Raw genomic sequence first — 22,414 nt, 5'->3', positions numbered from 1 at the left:
TGAGGTGCGTACTGTTAACAGGATGTCTAAATAGTAGTGCTTTGCTGCTGCATTTCCTACCCTCTTTCTCTATAATTGTTTTGCTGTTATGACAAGATCTATCCAAGTACCTTCAGTTTGCAGGTGGTTGTACTGGCCCATGCACAGCCTACAATGAAAGAGAAAGAAGAAAGCACCCAAGAAGAAGCACAGCACTAAGGAAAATGAAGTCAGGGAAAGCAGCAGACTCGGACAAAGTTACATCACACATGATTAAAGTGTTGGGTGGGTTAGGGCTAAAATTGTTCTTGAAGATACTGAGAGAGGTGTATCCCAGATGCCTAGAGAAAAAGTTTTCTAGTGCCAGTGTACAAGAGCAAAGGGGATATTCACACACATTAGCAGTACAGCGTTGTCAGTCTGCTGTCACACTTCATGAAAGTGCTAGAGAGGGTGATTTAAATGAATACCCAGAGTAGCAGAACGTATAATGGGAGATGAGCAATTTGGGTTCAGATCAGAATGCAGCACAGCTGACCCAATGTTTGCAGTGAGACAGATATTGGATATTGGAGAAAAAGTCCAACTGGGCATTCCTAGACTTGGAGAAAGCATATGACACTGTCCCAAGAAGGGTGATTTGGGCAGTCCTTTGATATGAAGTCCTGGAAAAATTGATTGCATTAGTGCTGGCAATGTATGGTGACTCAGTGACGCAAGTGATAAACGTTTTCAGATTCCGAGGGAGTTCCCAGTGGAAGTAGGTGTGCATCAGGGTTAATCTCTGAGCCTACTGTTTATACTGGTGACAGATTACATTATCAAACAGGTCGGAGGGGACAGATTAACAAACAAGTTACAAGCAGAATGATAGCGGACTGGAATGCAAAACATAAAACACACAGGATGAAACTGAGTACATGCAAGACTGTTATGACAGCAAATGAGGGAAATCAGAAGAGACTGAAAATTGGAACTGAATAGAAAATAGTGGAACAGGTTAATATCTTCAGATATCTGGGAGGGGTGGTTGAGGAAGAGAGAAGTCTGAATAAAGAGGTCAAAGCTAGAATCAGAGGTAATGCAGCCAGCTGGCACATATAGTATGTGTGTGACAGAAGAATGCCAAAGCAGCTTAAAAGTAAGATGTCCAAAACAAGAGTGGGACTACTTTATTATGGTACAGAAACTTGGGCAGTGAAGGTATAGAAGTTAAGAAAGACTGCTGTAGTAGAGATGAAATGCCTTAGACAGTTGGCAGGGTGCAAACTTTGGGACAGATGAAGAAATAAGGGCATAACAGCAGAAGCCCTACTTTCAGAGAAGGTCAAGAAGAACACATTATGGTGGCTCAGTCACGTGTAGGAAAGCTGTAGATGACTTGAAGATTTGGGAGAAATAGGAAGAAGGCAAGAGGAAATGAGGATGTCTATTCAAGATGGATGCATTGTGTAGAAGACCTATGACAATTGGGTGTGATGGTTGAATATGGTAGGAATTTAGCACTGAATTGAAAGAAATGGTGACAGCTGACGTGACACCCCACCATATGTAGAAGAATGGAGGTGATGGTGCAGATAGCAGGAGGACAGTTTTCTTCCCAATTTGGTTTAGACCTGCTTGGTGCGTCTTCCGTCATGGATGATATTTGTCTTCACATCTTCCAGACTTGCCAGTTTAGCATTTAAGAGAACCACTTTCTCTTTTTAGTTTGGGTGCACATTGTACTTTTTGGGAGAACTTTTCTGTTGACATAATAGAAGACAGCAAAGGGGTAAAAGCTTGATATACCCACCTAGTGGCCTGAAGTGGTACAGGATCTTCCCCATGCATGCTGAGATGTTGGACAGTTTGGAAGTGTAAGGCTGGTCGGTTATCAGTTAGTTAATAAAAGACATTATTGTTATTGTTATTGTTACTATTATTACAGCAAGTACTACTACTTGAATGCAATCCTGATATGGTGAGTATCCCGCACATCTTATGAGAAATTATCTGTATTTAACCTTAGTGGTCAGAGTGCTCCTATAAACCTAATTTTTTTTCAGCCTGAGCTGTTGACCGCTTCTTATTTCACTAAGCTCATGTGATATAGAAGTTTATCTTTGAGGGAAAGCTGTACAACCCCTTTGCCAAGAAGCTATGATTTTTTGATTCTGGCGCTGCAGTAGAGTTGTTTTCTTCAGCAGTATGTTTCTGTAGTCCACAGTCTTTGACAGCTCTCCTTATGAAAGTTCTGACCGTCTTCCTTGAAGAAAACTTCATCACTAAGCAGCTTTTAGCACTTTTTGCCAGAGAGGTTCCCATAGGTGCCTTTGCCACCCTCATTGACAAGCATGATGTCCTTCTATTCCTATGTTGCAGTATTCTAGGTGTGAGATTTCATGCCCTCAGGCGACTCATATGTCTGCTCTTATACAAAAGCTTCAGCTTGGCTGTTGCAGTGTGCGTGGGACTTTACATGTAGGGCCATAAACCAGGGGCCTTAAATGTGACATCTGCACGAACAATCCCCAGAACTTTTCAGCCACAGATAACATTTGCATCGTACGATCGCTTCTCCACAGATGTCACAGCCTAAGATAAGTAACCTGTTGGGTTTCTAATTTTCTTATTTTTGACTATTGTTCTTGCTAACGCTTGGTTGTTGTAGCCTTTAGCTGATGTCAGGGAAAAAGGGAATGTGCCAATGCGGACGCCAGATACCCCATAAAGACACCTATGACAGGTGTGTTTTTTGCCTAGGCCGGGAACATGATCACTCCTCCTGCACTATTTGTCAGTTCGTGAATAATGTTTAATATATATACGTCCTTTATACAAAGTATGTTTGCACACAGAATGTCTTTGTTACAGCTGTATAATTGATGTTTTTTGCGTGGTTCAAGACAAAATAAGTTACTTGTGTCATTTCAATTGACTGCATTGTTTTATGTTTCAGTTACACAATGTTTTATGTTTCAAGCCACATATTGTATTAAGAATGCAAGTACTCTATATTTTAGAACACTAGGAGCACTTTAAGCTGTTGCTTGAGTGATTGTTTAATTAAGCAATTCATTGTTTAATTGATTAGTGGATTGCTTGATTGGCCCGCCAAATTTTATATATAAAAAAGTGTTTTTTCTGTATGTAATAGAATCTGAAGAAGCATAGTTTTTTCTATGCGAAAACGCTCGTTCCATTCTGTAATAAAAGACGTTTTTATGCTACAAGCGGAGGTATTTATTCGTGGTGATTCCTTCTGTATTTGATGTCATTTATCTGCTGCATTTTTGTCGGAAGGGATCTTTGATTACCAGCAACAGTTCGTGTCTACAAAAACTATTTGTCAGTCGTTTGTGCCCAAGATTGTGCGCAGCCATCTAGCCACATTAAACCTCTACCTGGAAAACCAGCACCTTAAGCGGTTAGCCCTTAGGATGTATCCTACATCGGAGGCTGCACCTGAACCCTCGCGCAAGGTTCCTAGGCCTTCTTCGCCTGCCACTCTGCTTCCCGATGCACCGCCAACTGCCATTCTAGGGGTTGAGGTGCACTCGGAGGATACTTGGACTGCAGCGACATCCCTCGTGGAAGCCATTTCTCAGCCGATGACCGGCACGTCCGCAGAGCTTATCCAGACATCGACCGTCTATGTCAAGGGGGAACCAGTTTTGGTGGTACCTCCAGCAGGGATCCAGACTTCGGATGGGTTAGTCGAAACCAGACAACAGGTCTCTCTCTACTTCCTCCCCGACCAAAAAGAAGCAAAAATCTAAACATACCTCCATCTCTTCAGAAGTCACACTGGATTGGCAGGCCTTCACCTCTTCTCTCATGCAGGCTTTTATGTCCCTCGGGCCTTTAGCCTCAGCCACCTCCACACTGCCTCTTCTGATCCCTAGGCCTGTCTCTGCTTCTTCCCTCCTATCCACGACCCCTCAAGTCAGAGGAGAAGAAGAACATGATTCTTCCTTCTCATCTTCAGAAGAGCCCATTTCGTATGTTTCCCAGATTGCCTCCTCCCGGGAGTATTACTCTCCTGATGGGGAGTCTGTGGAAGGGGATTCTCCTCCTGAAGACATTACTTTTGGTGAGACCATCACCAAGATGAAGGATTACTTTAAATGGGATATGTCACAAATGACAGGCATCCAAAAAAAGGTACTTTGAGCTACTGCAAGTGGAATCCAACTCCCCTTCAGCAGTTCCTCCTGTTCTGCCTGCTTACTTGGATGCCTTCAACGCTGCTTCCAAAGCCCCTGACTCCCAGCCTCCAGCCGCTAAACGTCCTGACCACGTCTACAAAGTACCAGAGGACCAAAAATTCCAGGTCAAACCACCCTTGGCGAACCCAGCTGTTATTGCCACCACTGCAGATAAGCAATTTAGACTGCTGTCCTCTGCCTCCCTACTGCCTACTGACAAAGACAGCAAGTGCATGGTTAGGATGGGGAAAAAAGTATACACTTCTTCAACTTTGGCTTTCAGAGCCATAAATTATCAGACCCACATGACAAAGTATGCATTAGACTTGGTCTCTCAAGCCTCCTCCATGCTAGCATCCTTGCCTGACAGCCATATCAAGGCGGACATCTCAGCCAAACTTTCCTTGGCACAACAGGTAGCCAGGCATTCCATCAGATGCAGCTACAATGCTACAGAAGCATCCGCCAGGTCTGCAGCATCTGCTTCAGCCCTCAGGAGGTACTCATGGCTAAGACTCCAGAACCTCCCTGAGGATTTCAAGTCTTAAGATCTTGGACACCCCTCTGGACCACAATGTGCTTTTCGGCAAATAATCTGCTGACCTTTTTAAAAATCTACAAAATAAAAAGCAAAGAACTCCAGGACCTCAAGCATCTACTGGTGTCACCCATCCCCAAGTATTATACAAACTACCCTGCTAAGGCCACCTTTGTGAGACATACTCCTCAGCCCTCCTCCTCCTCTTCTTCCAGGTCCAGGAGAGAGGCTAGAAGACCTACCAACTCAAGATCCTGTGCTCCACCTCATCAACCCAGACAGCCCTTTCAGGACAGAGGAGGTCAAGTAATGCGTGACTGAGTTGCCCACCTTCACCTCTCAACCTGCCTTTCTCACTGTCTTCACCTTTGGCAGTCCATCACTTCAGACCATTGGGTCTTAAACATTTTTCAAAAAGGATACTTCCAATCCTAGAAGGAGAAGCCACCCAGAAGAGGCATTCCTCTCATCCCCAAAAACCAGGCCCATCTCATGCCACAAGTTCTGGCAGACCTTTTAAAACTAGGCGCCATAGAACCTGTCCCTCCAGGACAGGAAGGGAAGGGAAGGGGTTTTACTCCCGCTTCTTCCTGGTCCCCGAAAAAAATGGCCCCTGGAGACCCATCTTAGACCTGTCCTTCCTAAACCTCCATCTTCAGGTACCAAAGCCCTTCATGGCCACCCTGGACTTAAATAAGGCCTACTTGCACATACCCATCAGGAATTCCCACGGACAATTCCTGCGTTTCTCTGGACCTGCCTCTCATTTCCAATGTACTGCCTTGCCCTTTGGTTTATCCATGGTTCCCCGAGTCTTTACTAAGTGCCTGGCTCCAACCATTGCCTTCTGCAGAACTCAGGGTGTACAGATTTACCCTCAATCTGGACAACATCCTGATACTGGCAGAGTCCAAGGATGCTCTATTGAAGTATCTACATTTCACCATGTCCCTTCTGCAGAACCAAGGATTCACCATCAATCTCCCCAAATCCTCTCTGATCCCAAGCCAGGACAACATTTTCCTAGGCTGCAGAATCAGAACAGACACAATGAAGGCCTTTCTACCACAGGGCAAGGTTTCTTCTTTGACTTCCCATTTCCAGGAAGCTCTACTATCCCAAAAGGTGATGGCAAGGCAATTTCTTCGTCTCCTGGGTTTAATGGCAGCGACCATTCCCATGCTACCACTGGCAAGAATCCACATGCGCAAGTTACAGTGGTTCCTGAAGATCACCTGGTCCCAACACCTTCATCCCTTAGAGCAGGCCATCCCCCTCCTTCCCTGTCTGAAAACCAAAATCAGTTGGTGGATCCAGCAAGTGCAACTGAACACAGGGCTCCCTCTACATCTACTCACCCCAACCCAAGTAATGCATACAGATGCCTCAGATTGAGGTTGGGAAGCAACTCTGGCCTCTTACAGGATTTAGGAAAAGTTTCATCCCTCTCTTCAGGTCAAACACATCAGTATCAGGGAAATGACAGCAGTTTTCTTAGCTCTAAAGACCTTCACCCCCCTTCGGTTTTAGGGGTGCTCCAGATTGTCACCGACAACACTACAGTGATGTGGTACCTCAACAAGCAGGGAGGAACAAAGGCCTATCAGCTGTGCAGATTATCCCTGCTGATATGGGACTTAGCCTCTCGTCTCAACTTAGTCTTGCAAGTGGCTTACATCCCCTCACAGGACAACCACCAAGCAGATCTCCTGAGCAGGACCTCCTCGCCTCAGCACGAATGGATGCTGAGCAGGGAGGTCTTAGACATAGTCCACCGGTGGGGTGCTCCACAAATAGACCTGTTTGCCTTCCCCCAGAACAGGCAACTGCAGAACTTCTGCTCCAAAACCCACTCCCCTCTAGCATGGAGAGTGGACGCTTTCAGCTTCTCTTGGGAGGGGAAGTTCCTTTATGCCTTCCCCCAATTCTTACTGATTCAGAAAGTCGTCCTGAAAATTAAGAAGGACAAACCAAAAGTCTTGTTAAGTGACTCCCTACTGGCCAAGGCAGCACTGGTTTCCCCTACTTCACAAACTAGCCAAGGACAATCACTTCAAGGTACCCTACAAGGTGGACCTTACTGACACAAGACAAAGGAACTCTCCTACACCTTCTCTTACAGACGTTGCCTCTGACTCTGTGGGTGGAAAAACTTTTGATGGGTGGATAAACTTTTGATCCCTTTCAGACACCACTACTCAGAGGACGTGCTTTCAGTCCTAAGGGAGGCAAGGAAACCTACCACCAGGAAATCTTGCCTGGCTAAGTGGGAAAGATTTGAAAAATGGTGTCTGAACAAGGGAAGGGACCCCAGCACCACCGAGGTTCCCCCGGTTCTAAACTACTTGTGTCAATTGATAAAGAGTGGACTTTCTTATCCTTCTGTAAATGTACACCTCTCTGCCATATCAGCCTGCCTGCCCCTAGAACCCCCCGTGCTTGCCAGGCTCTATGTAAAGCTCTTCCTTAAAGGGGTCTTGCACATGAGACCACCTAGGAAACCTATCCCCCTGCCTTGGGACTGTAACTACATCTTAGAGAAATTAATCCAGCACCCCTTTGAACCAGCTGGGCCTTCTTCCTTACAGATGTGCACATGGAAGACAGCCCTGCTGGTAGCTATCACATCAGCCAAAAGAGTGTCAGAATTGCAGGCCTTAATGGCCTGTCCCCCCTACACCGTCTTCCACAAAGACAGGGTGTCCCTCCGAACCCAACCCCTCCTTTATGCTTAAGGTGGTCAATGACCTCTCTCTTAACCAATCCATTCATCTGCCCACCTTTTTCCCTTCACCCACTAATGAAGGGAAGAGGATACTGCACTCCCTGGACGTGCACAGACAACTTGGGTTTTACCTGGACAAGACCATCAGGAAGACTAACCAGCTATTTGTCTCCTTCCACCCCAGAGCCCTGGGCAAGGCAGTCTCCAAGCAAACGATCGCATGCTGGATCAGGAAAGCTATTTGCTTCTGCTGCTCCCACCATGGAAAGGAACCCCCAGGGGGAATCAAGGTCCATTCCAATAGAGCTGTGGCCACCACAAGGGCCTTCATGAAGGGCCTAGACACAGCATCTATTTTGGAAGCAGCCACTTGGGCTGCTATCCACACTTTCACCAAGCATCACAAACTGGACCAAGTTTCCAGAACTACAACAGGATTTGCCAGGGCAATCCTGCGGGGTGTTGTACAACCCTCTTCATCTACCACCACCCTTTCATCTGCATAAGCTGTGGTACACTCCCACACCTAGAATACTGCAACATAGGAATAAAAGGACATAGAATAGTTGTATAAAATCTTACCATAACCATAGATGTCCTTCTCTTCCATGTTTCAGTATTCCTTCCCGCCCTTCAATCCCCCCCAAGTCCTATTCCTTACCTGTACTACCTACATTACAGTAGGCCTCCAAATTACACACCTAGAAACAACTGGCATTCCTCGCCGCCTTCTCTGCCTTCTGGCCTTCAAGTTCTGAGGATTGTGCGTGTAGACGTCACATTTAAGGCCCCTGGTTTATGGCACTACATGTGACGTCCCATGAACACTGCAACAGCCAAGTTGAAGCTTTTGTATAGGAGCCGACATATGAGTCACCTGATGGCATGAAATCCCATACCTAGGATACTGCAACATGAAAGAGAGGGACATCTATGGTTATGGTAAGATTTTACACAACTATTCTTTCCTTATTTCTACTACTTTCCTAAGTACAGAAATGTATGGTTTTAGCACCTCCAGTCAGTAGTGCCCTGGTGAACATCTACAGTTAATATTCTTAATCTTGATTATCTCACAGCTGCTTTATTTAGCACGGATTTCCTGTTTTATTAGATATTTCTCCACTTAATTTATTCCTTTCCCTTTAAGAAGAGACATTTTGAGGGGATCTGTAACTGAAAGAGACTCCTAGGTTTACACTACATCACAATGGCTTGCTGCTTGGTTATAGTCCCAGAAGGGGCAGTGAAGTAATGGTTGTTTGAAAATGTAATAACCTTACTTGCTAGTCTGTATGTAAAAAGTTTTTCTATCTTGATGGAGAATAATAGCTTTTGTTCCTGACAGACCATTGCTGTGCTCCTCTGAGTCAGAGTTCAGCATGGGAATTTTGGCTGTGCTGTTCTGAGATCTCGCTTCTCATCCTCTCCATTTTTGATTTTATGATGAAGGATTCTTGTGGCTGCCTTTGAGCCAGTCATGCTGATATCCATTATGTGTCTTGAAAGATCCAGTTTTTGATGACTGTCACTTCGGCTTGGTGAATTATTAAGCTTTAGGATGTCTTGTACAAGAAACTATCAAAGCATTCTGTAGGAAAATGATTCCCTGAGGAGATGCAACAGAGAATATCAGGTGCAACTCACATGACCATAATAAAATGCAGATGCAGTTTAGTGGATAATCTGGTATAGATTTCTTAAAATATTGATACAGATCAACAGAAGTAAGTATATAAATGCAAGCAAACCCTGATACAGATGTGTAATCTGGAAATGTAGACTCCTTATTTACCTAGTGAAAAAGTAATAGGTGCAGAGTCTCCATTTATTCACTGCAGTCATTTTGATAGTTAAATGCCCTTTGACTCTGTGTATGCAAATAAAAAAATTCATATTTTAAAGACTGGAAATATGTGCAGAATCTTAAACAGCAGCTTTGTAAGAAAAGGGTACAAGTGATAATGCATTTTAAATTATAGCACATAGACACAAGTCCAGTCTCTGTTGAGTGAAATCCATGTAACGATATATGCTTCTTAGTTATACCAAGGGTGAGAAATGGAGTAGCCTTGAAAGCTTACAGTCCAGCTTTGTTTTGTTAGCCACTAAGGACAAGTTTTGGAGTAACCGTAAACTGTGCATCCACATTTCTGACTGTGTGCAGTTCTTCCCCAGATTACTACCAACCCCCTTAAAAGATGCAGTGGAATTGTCAACATGGAGGCGATGTTACACCATGCAAGAAGTCAATTCTGCCCTCAGCAAGATCCAGTTGGTGGGCTTCTCTCAAAAAATTGTGAGTTCTAATTTCAGTTAGTACGCATCTTAAAATAAATGTCTTTCTGTACATTTGTTTTGTGAAAAATCTGATGAGTACATGTGTAGATAGCACTGAACAGCTTGCCCACTTATGATTCTACTGTTGATTTAATAATAAAATGTATGATATATAGGACTGTTAATAAGTAAAATAACATAAGTAACCAGTCTGTGTATGACTGGAAATGCTGTGAGGAATTAAGTCATAGAAATTTGACTGCTGGTATGGTGGGACCACCACTGCTTTTAATGCTCACTGTTTAGGGATGGAAGTGACCACAAGATTTATTAACACTGGAAGGAAAATAAGGACAATACTGATTTTTGCTATAACAGGAGAGAGGGGTTCAGTGCTTGAAATTACTGATCTCTAGTGAGAAATAAGAACAGGCATACTAACAACATTGTGGCGGATGGGATATGGTATTACTCATTTTTACAATGCACGCATGCTGCCACCATGGGAATTATTACCTTTCAGTCCACTGAAGAATAAAAGGAAACTATGTCATAAGTCAAGCTTGTACTGTTGTTGCAAATTTTGCATATCTTATTTTAAGCACATTATGAAAAAGGTGCATATTAAAGAATGCTGAGATAACTAGAGCTGGGGAGATAAACTGTAGGTAAACAGAGGGAATTTAAAGAAAAACAAAACTATAAGAAGGTTTTATGTATGTAAAAGAAAATCTTCTTACTTTACAATTACACAATACCTTTACTAAAGGTTGTCAGTATGCTGGAACTCCCTAAGGAGCAACTTAAGGATTTTACAAATTGTATGTTATATGGGTCTATATTGATAAGTTGAGCATAATCTAATGCTTTCTGTGCTGTGTGTGTATACATAAGATAGCTAGATACATACGTATGACGACAGAAAAGTGGTTTTGCAGGGTAGTTACGTCCTCCTGCACCCCTTTTATTGTGGCAGTTGTGCTGCTTACACCTTTCTTAATACTCTGTGGTTGCATTTGGGATGTAGTTCTTGAATATATTTTAAAGCACTATTCACCCACAAGCAGTTGCAGTTATCACACTTTGCTACGTTAATAGTTAGCTAGTTAACAAAGAACTTTAGATATAAGAGGAGGTCCTTGGCAATTGAAGCTGGAGTTAGATGAACTGAAATGGCAAATCATTACAAATGCCCATTCATTTCCGGGTTTAAATGAAACCTTGTCCATTAAATGTATCTTGAAATTACTAGCACTGAATAGGTAGAATAAATATTTAGAATAACATTTTATTCCATATTTTATTCCATATTTAAAACTGAATTTATACAATATTTACTACTGTTTTTCCTGTAGATTATATGAATTGGTTATTTATTAATTTTCTTATATTAGATATCACTATATTTGGGTAAAATATTTCATAGGTAGACTAGTATTTCAGACTAATATGATTTTATTATTATTATTATTACTAGTGTGATTATTGGAGTAACTTGTATTTAAAGCATATACACATCAGCTTTATACATTATATGTATGCTTGTAGAGTGGTAATGATATTATGTATCTCAAAGTTTTAACTTCAAAATTCAGTGTAAAATTTGTGTATTGCTCTTTTAAGTACTGATTGAGAGTCAATTAACTTTTGTATTTAAACCTTAATTGATTTCCTTAAACTGTTTTGTCTGAAGAAGGCTTGGTAGTGACCGAGCCGAAAGCGCTAACAATAAAACTTTTTTTTCATTAACTGCAGTCTGCTCTTATCGTTTTCAGTCCCATCTTGAGTGTTTTTACACGTTAATAATAATAACCTAGATAAAGCTTCTCTTTCCATTTTGTCAAGTTATTTTCTTTTTTCATATTAAATCTTACACTCTCTATCTCGCCTTGTTGCCTTTATCTGCTTTGGTTCCATTTTATTTTTACCAGTCCATAATATTCATTCTTGTAATGGCTCTTCAGCACATATAGTTCTTTTCTTAATCAGAAGAAAATTGTAATCTCCCTGCTCACAACTATATCTGGATGTACTCATTTCCATTGCCTGGATATCTCACTTTTAACCCCTCCCTAACACTTTTGTATTTCTCTTTTCCACATTGTCTGCACCTTGCTTACATACTCATCAGATGTACATGTAATCCACCTAGTCAGCTTCACATCTCTAGTGGCTAGCGTGTACCAACCTTACATTTGTTTAACTTTGATGAAGTTCTGTGCAATCTATGCAACAAAATCATTTTTAGATCTTACACCAGACAGTTCTTTTTAAATCTGTGCAGACATCACGTCTTCTTGCTTAGCCATTCCTATTCCCACAGAGTTCTCCATCTTAGCTAGTTTCTCCATAGCCAATGAAAGCCAATACTTGCACCTTTTTTCACCAGATATTTCCATTTTCTCCGCTTACTCTATCTTCTCAAACCTTCCTTCCATCTTTCCATTATAAATGTTTTATTCTTGCCTAAGCTGTCTTCCTGATGCCTTAGTTCTCAAACCACACCCCCCACACTCAAATCTGGACTTGTCTTATAACTTGATACCCCTTAACGACCTTCTCAGTTTCCAAACAAATCTCCCAGCTTGTCCTCATCCTGCCTGTTCATCTACTAATCATGACACCTGTATCACTCATCCTCCTTTTCCCTAAATGTTCTATTCATCAGACCTTCCAGTAGACCATTCCTTCTTACTGAGTTCTCTTCTAGTCTGTCTCTTTCCATCTTTGCTTACATATGACACAGCTCTGACCATCCTCCCCTCCTCTTCGCATTTTATCCAGTTCAGCTCTTGAACTTTCATTTCCTCCACAGAGTCTGTTGTGTTGACCACCGTCTTGTTAGACATCACATCTATTTCTATCCCTCTTCACCTTTGCATGTCCTACATTTTTCTTTCCCTGTCCTTGACTTTCTATTCCATACAGAACAGTTGAACACTGTGGCCTGTACCAACTTTAACATCATCTCCTTTGGAGATATCAGCATATGTCTAAGCAAGTACAATAACTGTGAAACTATCATCTTCATTATTCATGTCCTTCCTAATGATAACCCATCCTTCCTCCGTAATCCGATCTGTCCCAACTCCCTGCAGCTTATCGACTACTATCAGCTCCTCTCCACATTCACCTGGTCTGTCATATCCTCTGTAGCCTCTCCTTGGGTCAACCCAACCCACATCCTGGGCCAATAAGGAGGTTGAGGATGCTGGGTCATACTGCTTCCAGAGAATCTGTCTTAATCCCCTCCCACCCCACTCAACCTTGTGGGCTCTGCAGTTGCTGCCTAGCAGAGGTGCACGTGCAGCCTTCCAACCAGGCAGCATATCACTTGCAACATGGAGCTCACCCTGCTTTTAATGCTGCTATTGTATTAAGGCTAGGCAACCTCATTCTCCCAGGGTGGGCAAGCAGGTGTAAGCTGCTGTTTCCCAGCCCCCTGTCCGGTCTGTCCAGCACTTGTGCTGCTAGTTAAACCCGGATCGTCTGGGCAGCAGTAAGGGGGTTCTCTCTCTTTTCCACTATGCCAACAGTTGTCCACCAGTCCTCCCCAGTTCTTTTCTGCAATCTTTGTCAAAGTTGAGGATACCATCACATTCATCTATTTTGCTTTTGCTGCACTCATTGACAATTGTGCTTCACTCCACACTTTGACTGTTTTCTCTTAATGTGTGATGCACCAAGTGCCTCATACATGGTTGTAACCTTAAATGCTTTAAGTTGTTAAAGCAAAGATGCTTATCCATCAGTGAATGAATGAACTAATAAATAAACAGTTTTTTAAAACTAAATATGCATGTTATTCCTCCATGTGGCGAGGGTTGCTTCAAGACTCACTATTGAGATTGCTTCTTTATACTATCCATTTTTATTTTAATTCTAGTTGGTCCAGCACTTCAGGTAATCTGAGGTGCAGGCTGGATAACAGAGACAACACTATGTGGATTCATAGGACCTTGACCATTTTAAACACTTCAGACACTGTATGTCATATATCCTTTCACACTGTCTTCCTAAAGTGTAGATTGCCCGGTTTCCCAGTTGTCATATTTCAGGCATTGTTTAAAAGTAGATCTTGTGGGTAATTTGATTGGTTAGCTATTTACAGTCTTGTTATCTTTTAGACAATCAGATTATCCCACAGAGATAGGGTCACATTAAGAACGAATTCCTCATTCATGCCCAAGGTTGTTTCAGAGTTAGTTTGAATCAAGCCGTCAGTCTCCTAGTGTCCTATCCAGATCCTCAGAACCTGGAAGAAAGGATTTTACATACTCTGGATGTGCACAGGCAGCTCAGGTACTATATTGACAGAACTAAGTACTTTAGGAAAGCTGATCAGCTATTTGTTTCATATGCTGTAAAAAAGAAAGTATAGCCTTAATTGGCTGGAGGTATCTAATGTACTAGCCTTTGCCCATGTTAAGACTATCCACATCATCTCTACCCCAGACAGTGACTGTATGCACTCTGTATATGTTGCTAAACTGTGGAACTTTGATCCCAGCAGATATCAGAAATATCTCATCTTATCTACAGTTTAAAAGCTCTTTGAAAACGTGTCTGCCAAGGAAGTGGGCCTGCATTTGTAACACCATTACCAAGATACTTTCTTCCTCTAAACCTTGCATGACAATGTACAAATGTATTTGCTGGAATTACAGGGATCTCCAACAATAAACAAAAGATCTTTGTGGACAATGGGGAACGGTGAAAAAGTAATTAGTACCAACTTAGGATGTCTTCATCACAGATCTGCTTTTCTCTTGTATCTGGTTTAAGGAGCTGTGTTCTCGTCGGTGGGTGTATGACTAGAAAGAATCTCAAGCAGTGTTAAGTATCCCAGGAAGAAAAGACTAGCCAAAAGATGAAGCCTAATCTAGTTGAATCCTGTCTGTAGGACTGAAATATCCAAGTGGTCCAGCCCCTGGAGACAAGGTCAAAGCAGTAATGCTTGGTGAGTGCATGAACTGATTACCAACAATCTGTTACATTTAAACTGAGAAATTTTTTAAGTGACTACTGGAAGTAAACAAGGCACTGGTTAAGTACCCTTTGAAAAAAAATCATATTCAAGGGTGGAGCCAAGATGGCTGACACATAACAGCTTCTCTGAAGAACTCTGCAATGGAAACTGGATTTTCAACAGTAATTCCACTACCATCAGCTTCCTTTCAAGTGTTTTATTTATTTATGTATTGTAAGACGCTGTCCGGTTCAATTCTCAGCTAGAGCGTCTTCTGTGTGGAGACATTCGTGAATGGGTGTACCTTTGTTGAAGGTTGTGCATCAGGGCTGGTAACTCGGCACGTAAAAATCAACTACCAATCATTAGCGGGCTGGAGTTCCGCTGTGGCCCCTAAAAGCCGAAGGACACACAGTAGGAGGGTAGAATTTGGAAAATTACTGACATTTTTTTCTGTTAAAACTATTTTTCCTCAGTGTGACACCCTGAAAAAAGAGAAAATGAATTCATCAAAGTTCTCTACTCTGGGGCATCCTTGAAGAAAGAGTTCCAGTAAATGATAACCTCAATACAAAGAACTTTTGAGAACAACTGATCAGGTTTGGAAAATTTACAAGATAATAGTACAACACAAATAGATGCTGGAACCAGTGATACAAAAACAAAACTTGTGAATACAGGACAAAGAAGATGCTTAAACAGACATCGATGAAAGGCTGAAAGAAGATGAAATACAATCAGATTTTGTATTGAAACAAAAATAAACTGATTTCTAAGTAAAATAGAAGATCTAGAACATCAAGAAAGGAGATGTAATTTAAGAATTTTTGGTCTTTCTGAAAAAATGAAGTTGAGGACATGGTCTGCTTTTTATCAGCTTTAACACCTCATATGTGTAATGTAGTAAAATATTTGTCTTTTCTTGAAAAAGAGCTATGGCCAGATTCAATAAAGCCTGCATGGTCTGTTTACACTGCAACACACAGACTGTCTCAGACTGTTTTGGATTTAATAAGTGACTCTACACTGTGTGTAGAGCCGCACACTGCCGCACATAGAAGGTAAACACCATGGCATGCAAATTACAACATAAACAGCTGAATTGTATGCTAATTAACCAATCCAAGATGGAGGAGCTATTCAACAAGTTATAAAGCAACCATGTGGACTCAGTGCTGGTATTCCCTGCGAATTCCAACACCTGTTGGAATACAGCCACAGAAAGGAGTCTACACAGAAACAGTGTTAGTGGCTGCTGTTGCTTTAATTCATGTGTATGTGCAACAGGCTGAATTCTATGCTGCTGCTAATAGTCCAATGCCAAGAAGAAGAGTTTTCAGGCCCCCAGGTAACTTATCACAATCTACATGATGTGGAAATTGTATAGCACTACAAGGTGGATAGTGACACTACAGGAACTCTGCAACCTTTGTTGTCCTCACCTCAGAGCAAGGGCAAACCAAGAGAAACCCATCCCAGTGGAGACAAAGGTATGTGTAGCACTTAGAATCTTAGCTACAGGTACCTTTCAGAGACCAACAGGGCACATGCTGGGGGTGTCACAGGCATCATCATCCAAGATCCTCCATCAGTTCTTGAATGCTATACTCCAACATGCTAGTGACCACATATATTTCCCCTGTACTCCTTAGGATAGGGCAAGAAATATGCAGGAATTCTACCCTGTAGCACACTACCCTGAAGTATTGGGTGCCATACATTTCACACATGTAGATGTTAAGGCACCACCGAGGTAACAGGGAATGCTCTACATTAATAGAAAGGACTTCCACTCTATTAACTGACAAGTCATGTGTAATGCCAAGGGAATCATCTTGAATGTGTGTGCTAGCAACTCAGGCAGCTGCAATGAATCACGTATGTGGATGAGGCACACCTACCCAACTGTATCAGATGTTCAACAGGAGAGAGAGATACCACAGGGTCATTTACTGAGGGATGCAGGTTATGCACTGGAACTGTGGCTGATGACACCCATCAGAAATGCACACACACCCACTGAAGAATGCCATAATGAGGCACATGCTCAAACCAGAAATATAACTGAGCCTATGTTTGGGCTGCTGAAGTTGCAGTTCCAGTGCCTAGGTACAACTGGTTGAGCCTTGTAGTACAATCCATGGACATGTACTGAAGTATTCACAGTATATGCCATGCTGCACATCATCATCCTGAAAAAAACACTTCAGCAGGATCACCTAGGGGAAGAGGGCACATCCCACCACCAGTGCAAAGGTCACCACAACCACATGCAAGTGAGGAGTCTGAGAGGGAAGCAGCAGCTACTGTAGGTGTAGGCAGACATAGGCATGCTCAATATGCCTTTTCGCTTTGGCTAAAAGACAGCACATAGTACACTCACTCACCACCTAAGGGCCTAAAACATTCCTCCTATGCACATACATATAGTAATTGATGCCAGGTAACCGTTGCAACCATTACCTCCCTATGTATTGGCTGTATACTGCTTGCATCAGACAGTCAGCCTTGAACTAAAACTGTTGCAGTTGCTGGATTTGGAAGGTAAGTGTTCAACCTGGAGTGTATTGTGTAATAGTATGAATGACTGGTGCATCCTTGCATGTTACTTGATAGTGAAAGCAAGTAAAATGTGGAGATTTGAAATATGAACAACAGGCTGGACGTTAAAAAAGGAGAGTAACAGTAGCCACATATCTTTGTTCGTGCTTTAACAGAAATGCAGCTTTGCCTCCCTACTCCCAAAAGAATAGGCAAATGACAGATTTTGCTAAAAAAGATCTTTGAAATGCTAAAATTGTTATCATATGAACTGTCACTAAAACATGTCTACAGATTTAACACAGAACATTTAGTTTTAAGGTATTGCCAATCATGTATACCTCTGAAATGCCCTGACAAACATGCCCATGCCATCAGTACACTTCTGATGGATTACTATCAAAAGCCTGACATTTGGAATTGCGAATGATTGTATCCGCAATGCATTTAATCGAGCTCATGCATATGAAGTAAGTCGGAACATCGACACATAACATCGACAGCCGTTTGTCTATGTTAAGGTTAATAGTTACTGTAGATGTAGATGCTATGTAACCCTTACTTCTGTACATCTTTACGAACAGACATACACCTGAACATCGATATTCTACCTGTCACTCCTACCATGTTCGTGGAGGTGCCTGTCACGTAAGTCACATTCAGCCGTTTGATTGTAAACCACTTCTAATTAATGTATACAGATAAAAGTATAAAAGCCTTTGCTAATCAAAATATATAGAAAACAATTAAACAGATTTTTAATTACTTTTCAACATATGCAGTATGTAGCTGACAAAATGCAAGCATACCTGCTCAAGTTCAGTAAACCTCTGTGTAGATATATTCCAAAGTAATAGCCTCTTTTCTGTGCTCTCCATATAAACAAGTCTCCTCACCTTCAGTTTTCCTAGTTACACTGTTGCCTTTTTTATGGTGTAGATTCAGGGCTGTCAGCACAGTGAAGATACAAATGAAGTGTGAACTCGTTAGAGTTGCTGAATCCCAAATACTTGGCTCTGTGTATCAGATGTAAACATAGTGCAGGCAACTCCCTCAGTGTTTGTTTTTAATGGATTACAACTGTGAATAATTACTGATAGGGAGAAGAAACGCACAACAGCAATGCACACTGCCAAACATCCAGTGGGTGTGTCAAGTTCGTTACAAAGTGTTAGATGTAATTTTATCAAGGCTGGAAATTTATGTTAGCAACAAACAATTCGTAGGTTCTGTTCATTAACATCCAACCTCCCCTTTATTTGCTGACAACTGCTTATTATATTATTGCCAGTTAATATCCTCACACATTTTAAGGACAGTGATGTAGAATGGCTTACAGACTGCATGCCTCAGATTACTTGTCAGATAGGAAAAGAATGACCAGCAAACAGAGATATAAGACACACCTGCATATTTGTATGCAGTACTCCTAAATGGTTGTGTTCACTTTGTGCACTACATCCAAAAATAATAAATGTACAAATAACACTTGTATGGTTTTATATTACTGTAGATGGTGATGCAGTTGGTTGAATGCAGAATGGTTTTGGGTCCTTGCTGCAAAGATGTTTGTGTGACAAAGAGGGATAAGGCACCCTTACTGAGTTCTGAGGGTTCATTGGAATGAGAGTTCAAATCCAGACCTATGTAGAAATATCTCATGTGTACTAATGTTTTGTAGTGTGTGTGTCTGTCATAGATTGCTTTTCCTTTTTTTTTCTCTTTTTGTTTTTTTTTCTTTTTTGGGTGGGGGCATTGTTTACATGATGTGCCACTTGGCGCAAGCACTGGAAACAGAGAAAATTAATGTCAGGTTTGGCTGTGCTCATCTCATTTGCGCGAAGTGCTGCAGTCTGCAAATTGGATTAATAGCCCACCAAAAAAGCAGACAGAACACCTACAGCACACCTGCAAACAGGGCATCTGTAAAAGGGCAAAAGTAAAAAGCAATACGTTGTTGCAATTTTTTTTCCACTGCACAACTTCACTTAACGTCATTGTGCGGCGGCTAGCAAGGTTCCCCCAGCAGCTGCAGCCATCGAACACCTGCAGACAGGACACGGACAGTAAATGAAACTGGATACATTCAGTTAATTCTGTTGGGCACAGCACAAACCCGCTAAGTGACATTGCAAGGCAGTTAACACAGAAACCTTAAATGATTAAGAAATTAGAAAATGTCATGTAACTAGTCCTGTGGCAGCAAGTGTAAGTGTAGGGTTAGACTACAGGTGGTCCTGGTTTCTAGTACAGGATGTGCAAACTATTTTTACTGTTGTGACAGTGCAGTTTATAGCAATGAACTGAAAAATAGACCAGTTTTATTCCAGCATTCTTGTGGCAACAAGCGTAAGTGCAGGGCTGCCATACACATGGACCTGGGTTTTAATACAGGATATTCTATACACTTTTACTGTTGTTGTTCCACTTTCCATTATATTCACTCTCACATATAACACTTTAGGTGGATGATCTGAATTATATGCATGAGGAATGAGACACCATTATTGTGTATTCATATGTATGTATGACTGAGGGCATACTGTTTGCTGTATTTCTGTAAACATAATTCTGCTATCTGGACTTGTGTGGACTTAATTACATCAGACTCGTATACAACTGGATCTATATCCAGTAACCTTGTCAGGTCACACACATGTATGTGTAACAGCTCAAACTGTCACCTGTATTGATGTATGATTCCAGACTGTCTGAGCAGCACATCTTTTGTAGCAGAGATGAAAAATTAATGCTGTGGAAGATGGTGTTTTGTCCCCTATGCTTAGGTTTGAACCCCACAGTGTACAAATTCGTTTTCCTCAGTGTATAAAGGCAAAATCAAATGTGTCAGGTCATTACATTTATAACCCCAGTGCATGTCTGCAAACTTAACTCACCTAACAGTTACCTTCCAATTTCCAATGTATATATCCAGGCTGCATCAGAACCCGCGGTGGTGGTGCTGTGGTAGCGTTGTCGCCTCACAGTAAGACGCTGCCCGGTTCGATTCTCAGCTAGAGCGTCTTCTGCTTGGAGACATGCGTGAATGGGCATACCTTCGTTGAAGGTTGTGCGTCAGGCCTGGCAAGCCGGTACGTAAAAATCAACTGCCAATCATTAGCGGACCGGAGTTCCACTGTGGCGACCCCAAAGGCTAGGTCAAACTAGGCAGTGTGAATTGTTTTCCTTCATTCAGAGTCTTTGTGACATTCCCAAAGAAGATCACGATGTTTAGCAGGGAAGATCTGCCCTTAACGAAGCCAAACTGGGGTCAGGTCAAAAGTTTGAAGGTCACCTTTATCCTTTTTGATAAGGTCAATGATGATTCTCTCCATGGCGTTGTAGATGAGGCTGGTTAGGCTTATAATTCTTGGGGTTGGTTGAGGGGACCCCCTTTGTGCAAGGGGATTATGGTTGCTGTTTTCCACTCATGTGGGACAAAGCCATTGCTTAGACTGAGATTGAAGAGCATGTTCAGCAGTTCTGCTGCATCCTGTTTTAAACCATTTAATAAGCAGGCTGGGATGTTGTCCGGTCCCATGGAGGCTGTGTTTTTGGCCTTTGAGAGTGTGGCTCTGACCTGCTGTCTGGGAATACTAGGCAGCGGACTGCTGACAGGTATGTTATAACGTATGATTGGTGGGGACAGTGGGTGAATTTTTTGCCAGATCTGTCCACTATCAGGTTGGCGATGTCCTCAGGTTCAGTATAAGTGCTACTGTCCCCAGCAAGTTTGACACAAAGCTGGGCTTTCCCTTTTACATTTTGGAGGTGGCTAAGGAATGCTTTGTGATTTTCCTTAGCTAGAAATGCTAGTTTAGTTTCGTAATTAGCTTTAGAGCAGTAGTGTCCAGCCCGCGGGCTGTATGCGGCCCTCAGACCTCTTCCATGCTGCCCACGACCCTTAAATTAAAATTTTACTTTTTTCCCCTTTTTTTTTTTAAGGTTGTGTCCTTTCGCTGGTGTGCGCATGCGCCAAAGCACCCTCCTGTTAGTTTTCGCGCCGATAGATTCATTCGCGGGAATGGAAGAGCTGACTTGCGTCCTTTTCGCATGCGCGAAAAGCACCCTTCCATTAGTTTTCGTGCCGATAGTTGCATTCGCGGCAAAGAAGAGCTGAGGGAAGACGAGAGCATCGCGCCGAAGAAAAGTTAAGAGAGAGAGAGGGATTTGTAATTTTTACACACCGACTACTACACCAGGTAAGCTAAGTATGTAGTGAGCACAATTATGTATAAATGCTTTTTACTTTTATTGGTTTTAAAAAAACTTAAAATTGATGCAATGAAACCACTATTTAAATTAAGCTTGTTAAAGTGGAATAATAAAACGGCTGTTAAAGTAAAACAATGAAACATTATTTCTCCATTGTAGTTTCATAATTTTTCTGACTTTTTTTAAATATGCATAGCTGCTATTCATTCCCAGATTTGACTTCCTTTTATCCATTCTTGAGGCTGCTGTTCTTGGAACTTGCTGTACAAGATAGTCAAAGTATTGTTTGGTGATTGTGAAGTAATCTTGTTAAGGTTGTTCCCTGCCTGGCTTTACACAAGATATTCCAGTTTTTCAAAATACTTATCACTTATCTTGTGTCACTCAAAGTCCATTTTTCAGGTTACTGTAACCTCTTTTAATGCATGATGAAGCATTTCTTGCTACATTTCTAGTCACACAGAACTTTTTAAGATGAAACTATCTGAAAAATCAGTTATGTTGAAAAAATATTTCAAGATAATCAGGCAAAGGAAGAAAGTCATCTGATGGAGTAGAATCAGTAGATAAACACAGCAATGCTCACACGGATTTCACAGTAAGTACATTATTTACATTTCAAGTGGACCATTATTTCCTGAAACAGTATGGTCCAAAAGGGGGCTAACTATTTTTAAGACCCAATAATGACTTGCATAATAGGTTCATAAGTAAGTACTACACTAGCTGCCCTTGTGGGCCATTTTAAGCCTACCCAATTTCTCTTTTTGTTTTTTATTGTTGATAACCAGGTCGTGATGGCAGTGTTGCTTATGTGGAATCTGAATATTTAAAATTTTACCTGAAATGGGTCTGCAAAGTGTGCCATTTTGCAATAAAGTGCACTGTTCAAAAAGATAAGATTAAGGAAACATAATTTTAAAACCCTTGACAAAATATTTTTCTTTTCAGATCTCTCCTAATCAGGGTTAGAAGTG

General features: G+C 41.7%; 1 protein-coding gene across 1 annotated transcript in view; it reads left to right on the top strand.

Annotated features, from left to right (window-relative positions):
* Window positions 1-22,414, top strand: part of INTS9 (integrator complex subunit 9) — a 943,738-nt gene that overhangs the window by 105,902 nt on the left and 815,422 nt on the right. Inside the window, exon 3 of the mRNA XM_044062717.1 lies at window positions 9,611-9,731. Coding sequence (XP_043918652.1) covers window positions 9,611-9,731 — 121 coding nt within the window. The remainder of the gene's footprint in view (window positions 1-9,610; window positions 9,732-22,414) is intronic.

The sequence above is a fragment of the Protopterus annectens genome, chromosome 2.part1 (genome assembly GCF_019279795.1).
Source record: "Protopterus annectens isolate FY-2018-M chromosome 2.part1, PAN1.0, whole genome shotgun sequence".
Lineage (NCBI taxonomy): Eukaryota > Metazoa > Chordata > Ceratodontiformes > Protopteridae > Protopterus > Protopterus annectens.
This window is presented reverse-complemented; position numbering and strand designations above follow the sequence as displayed.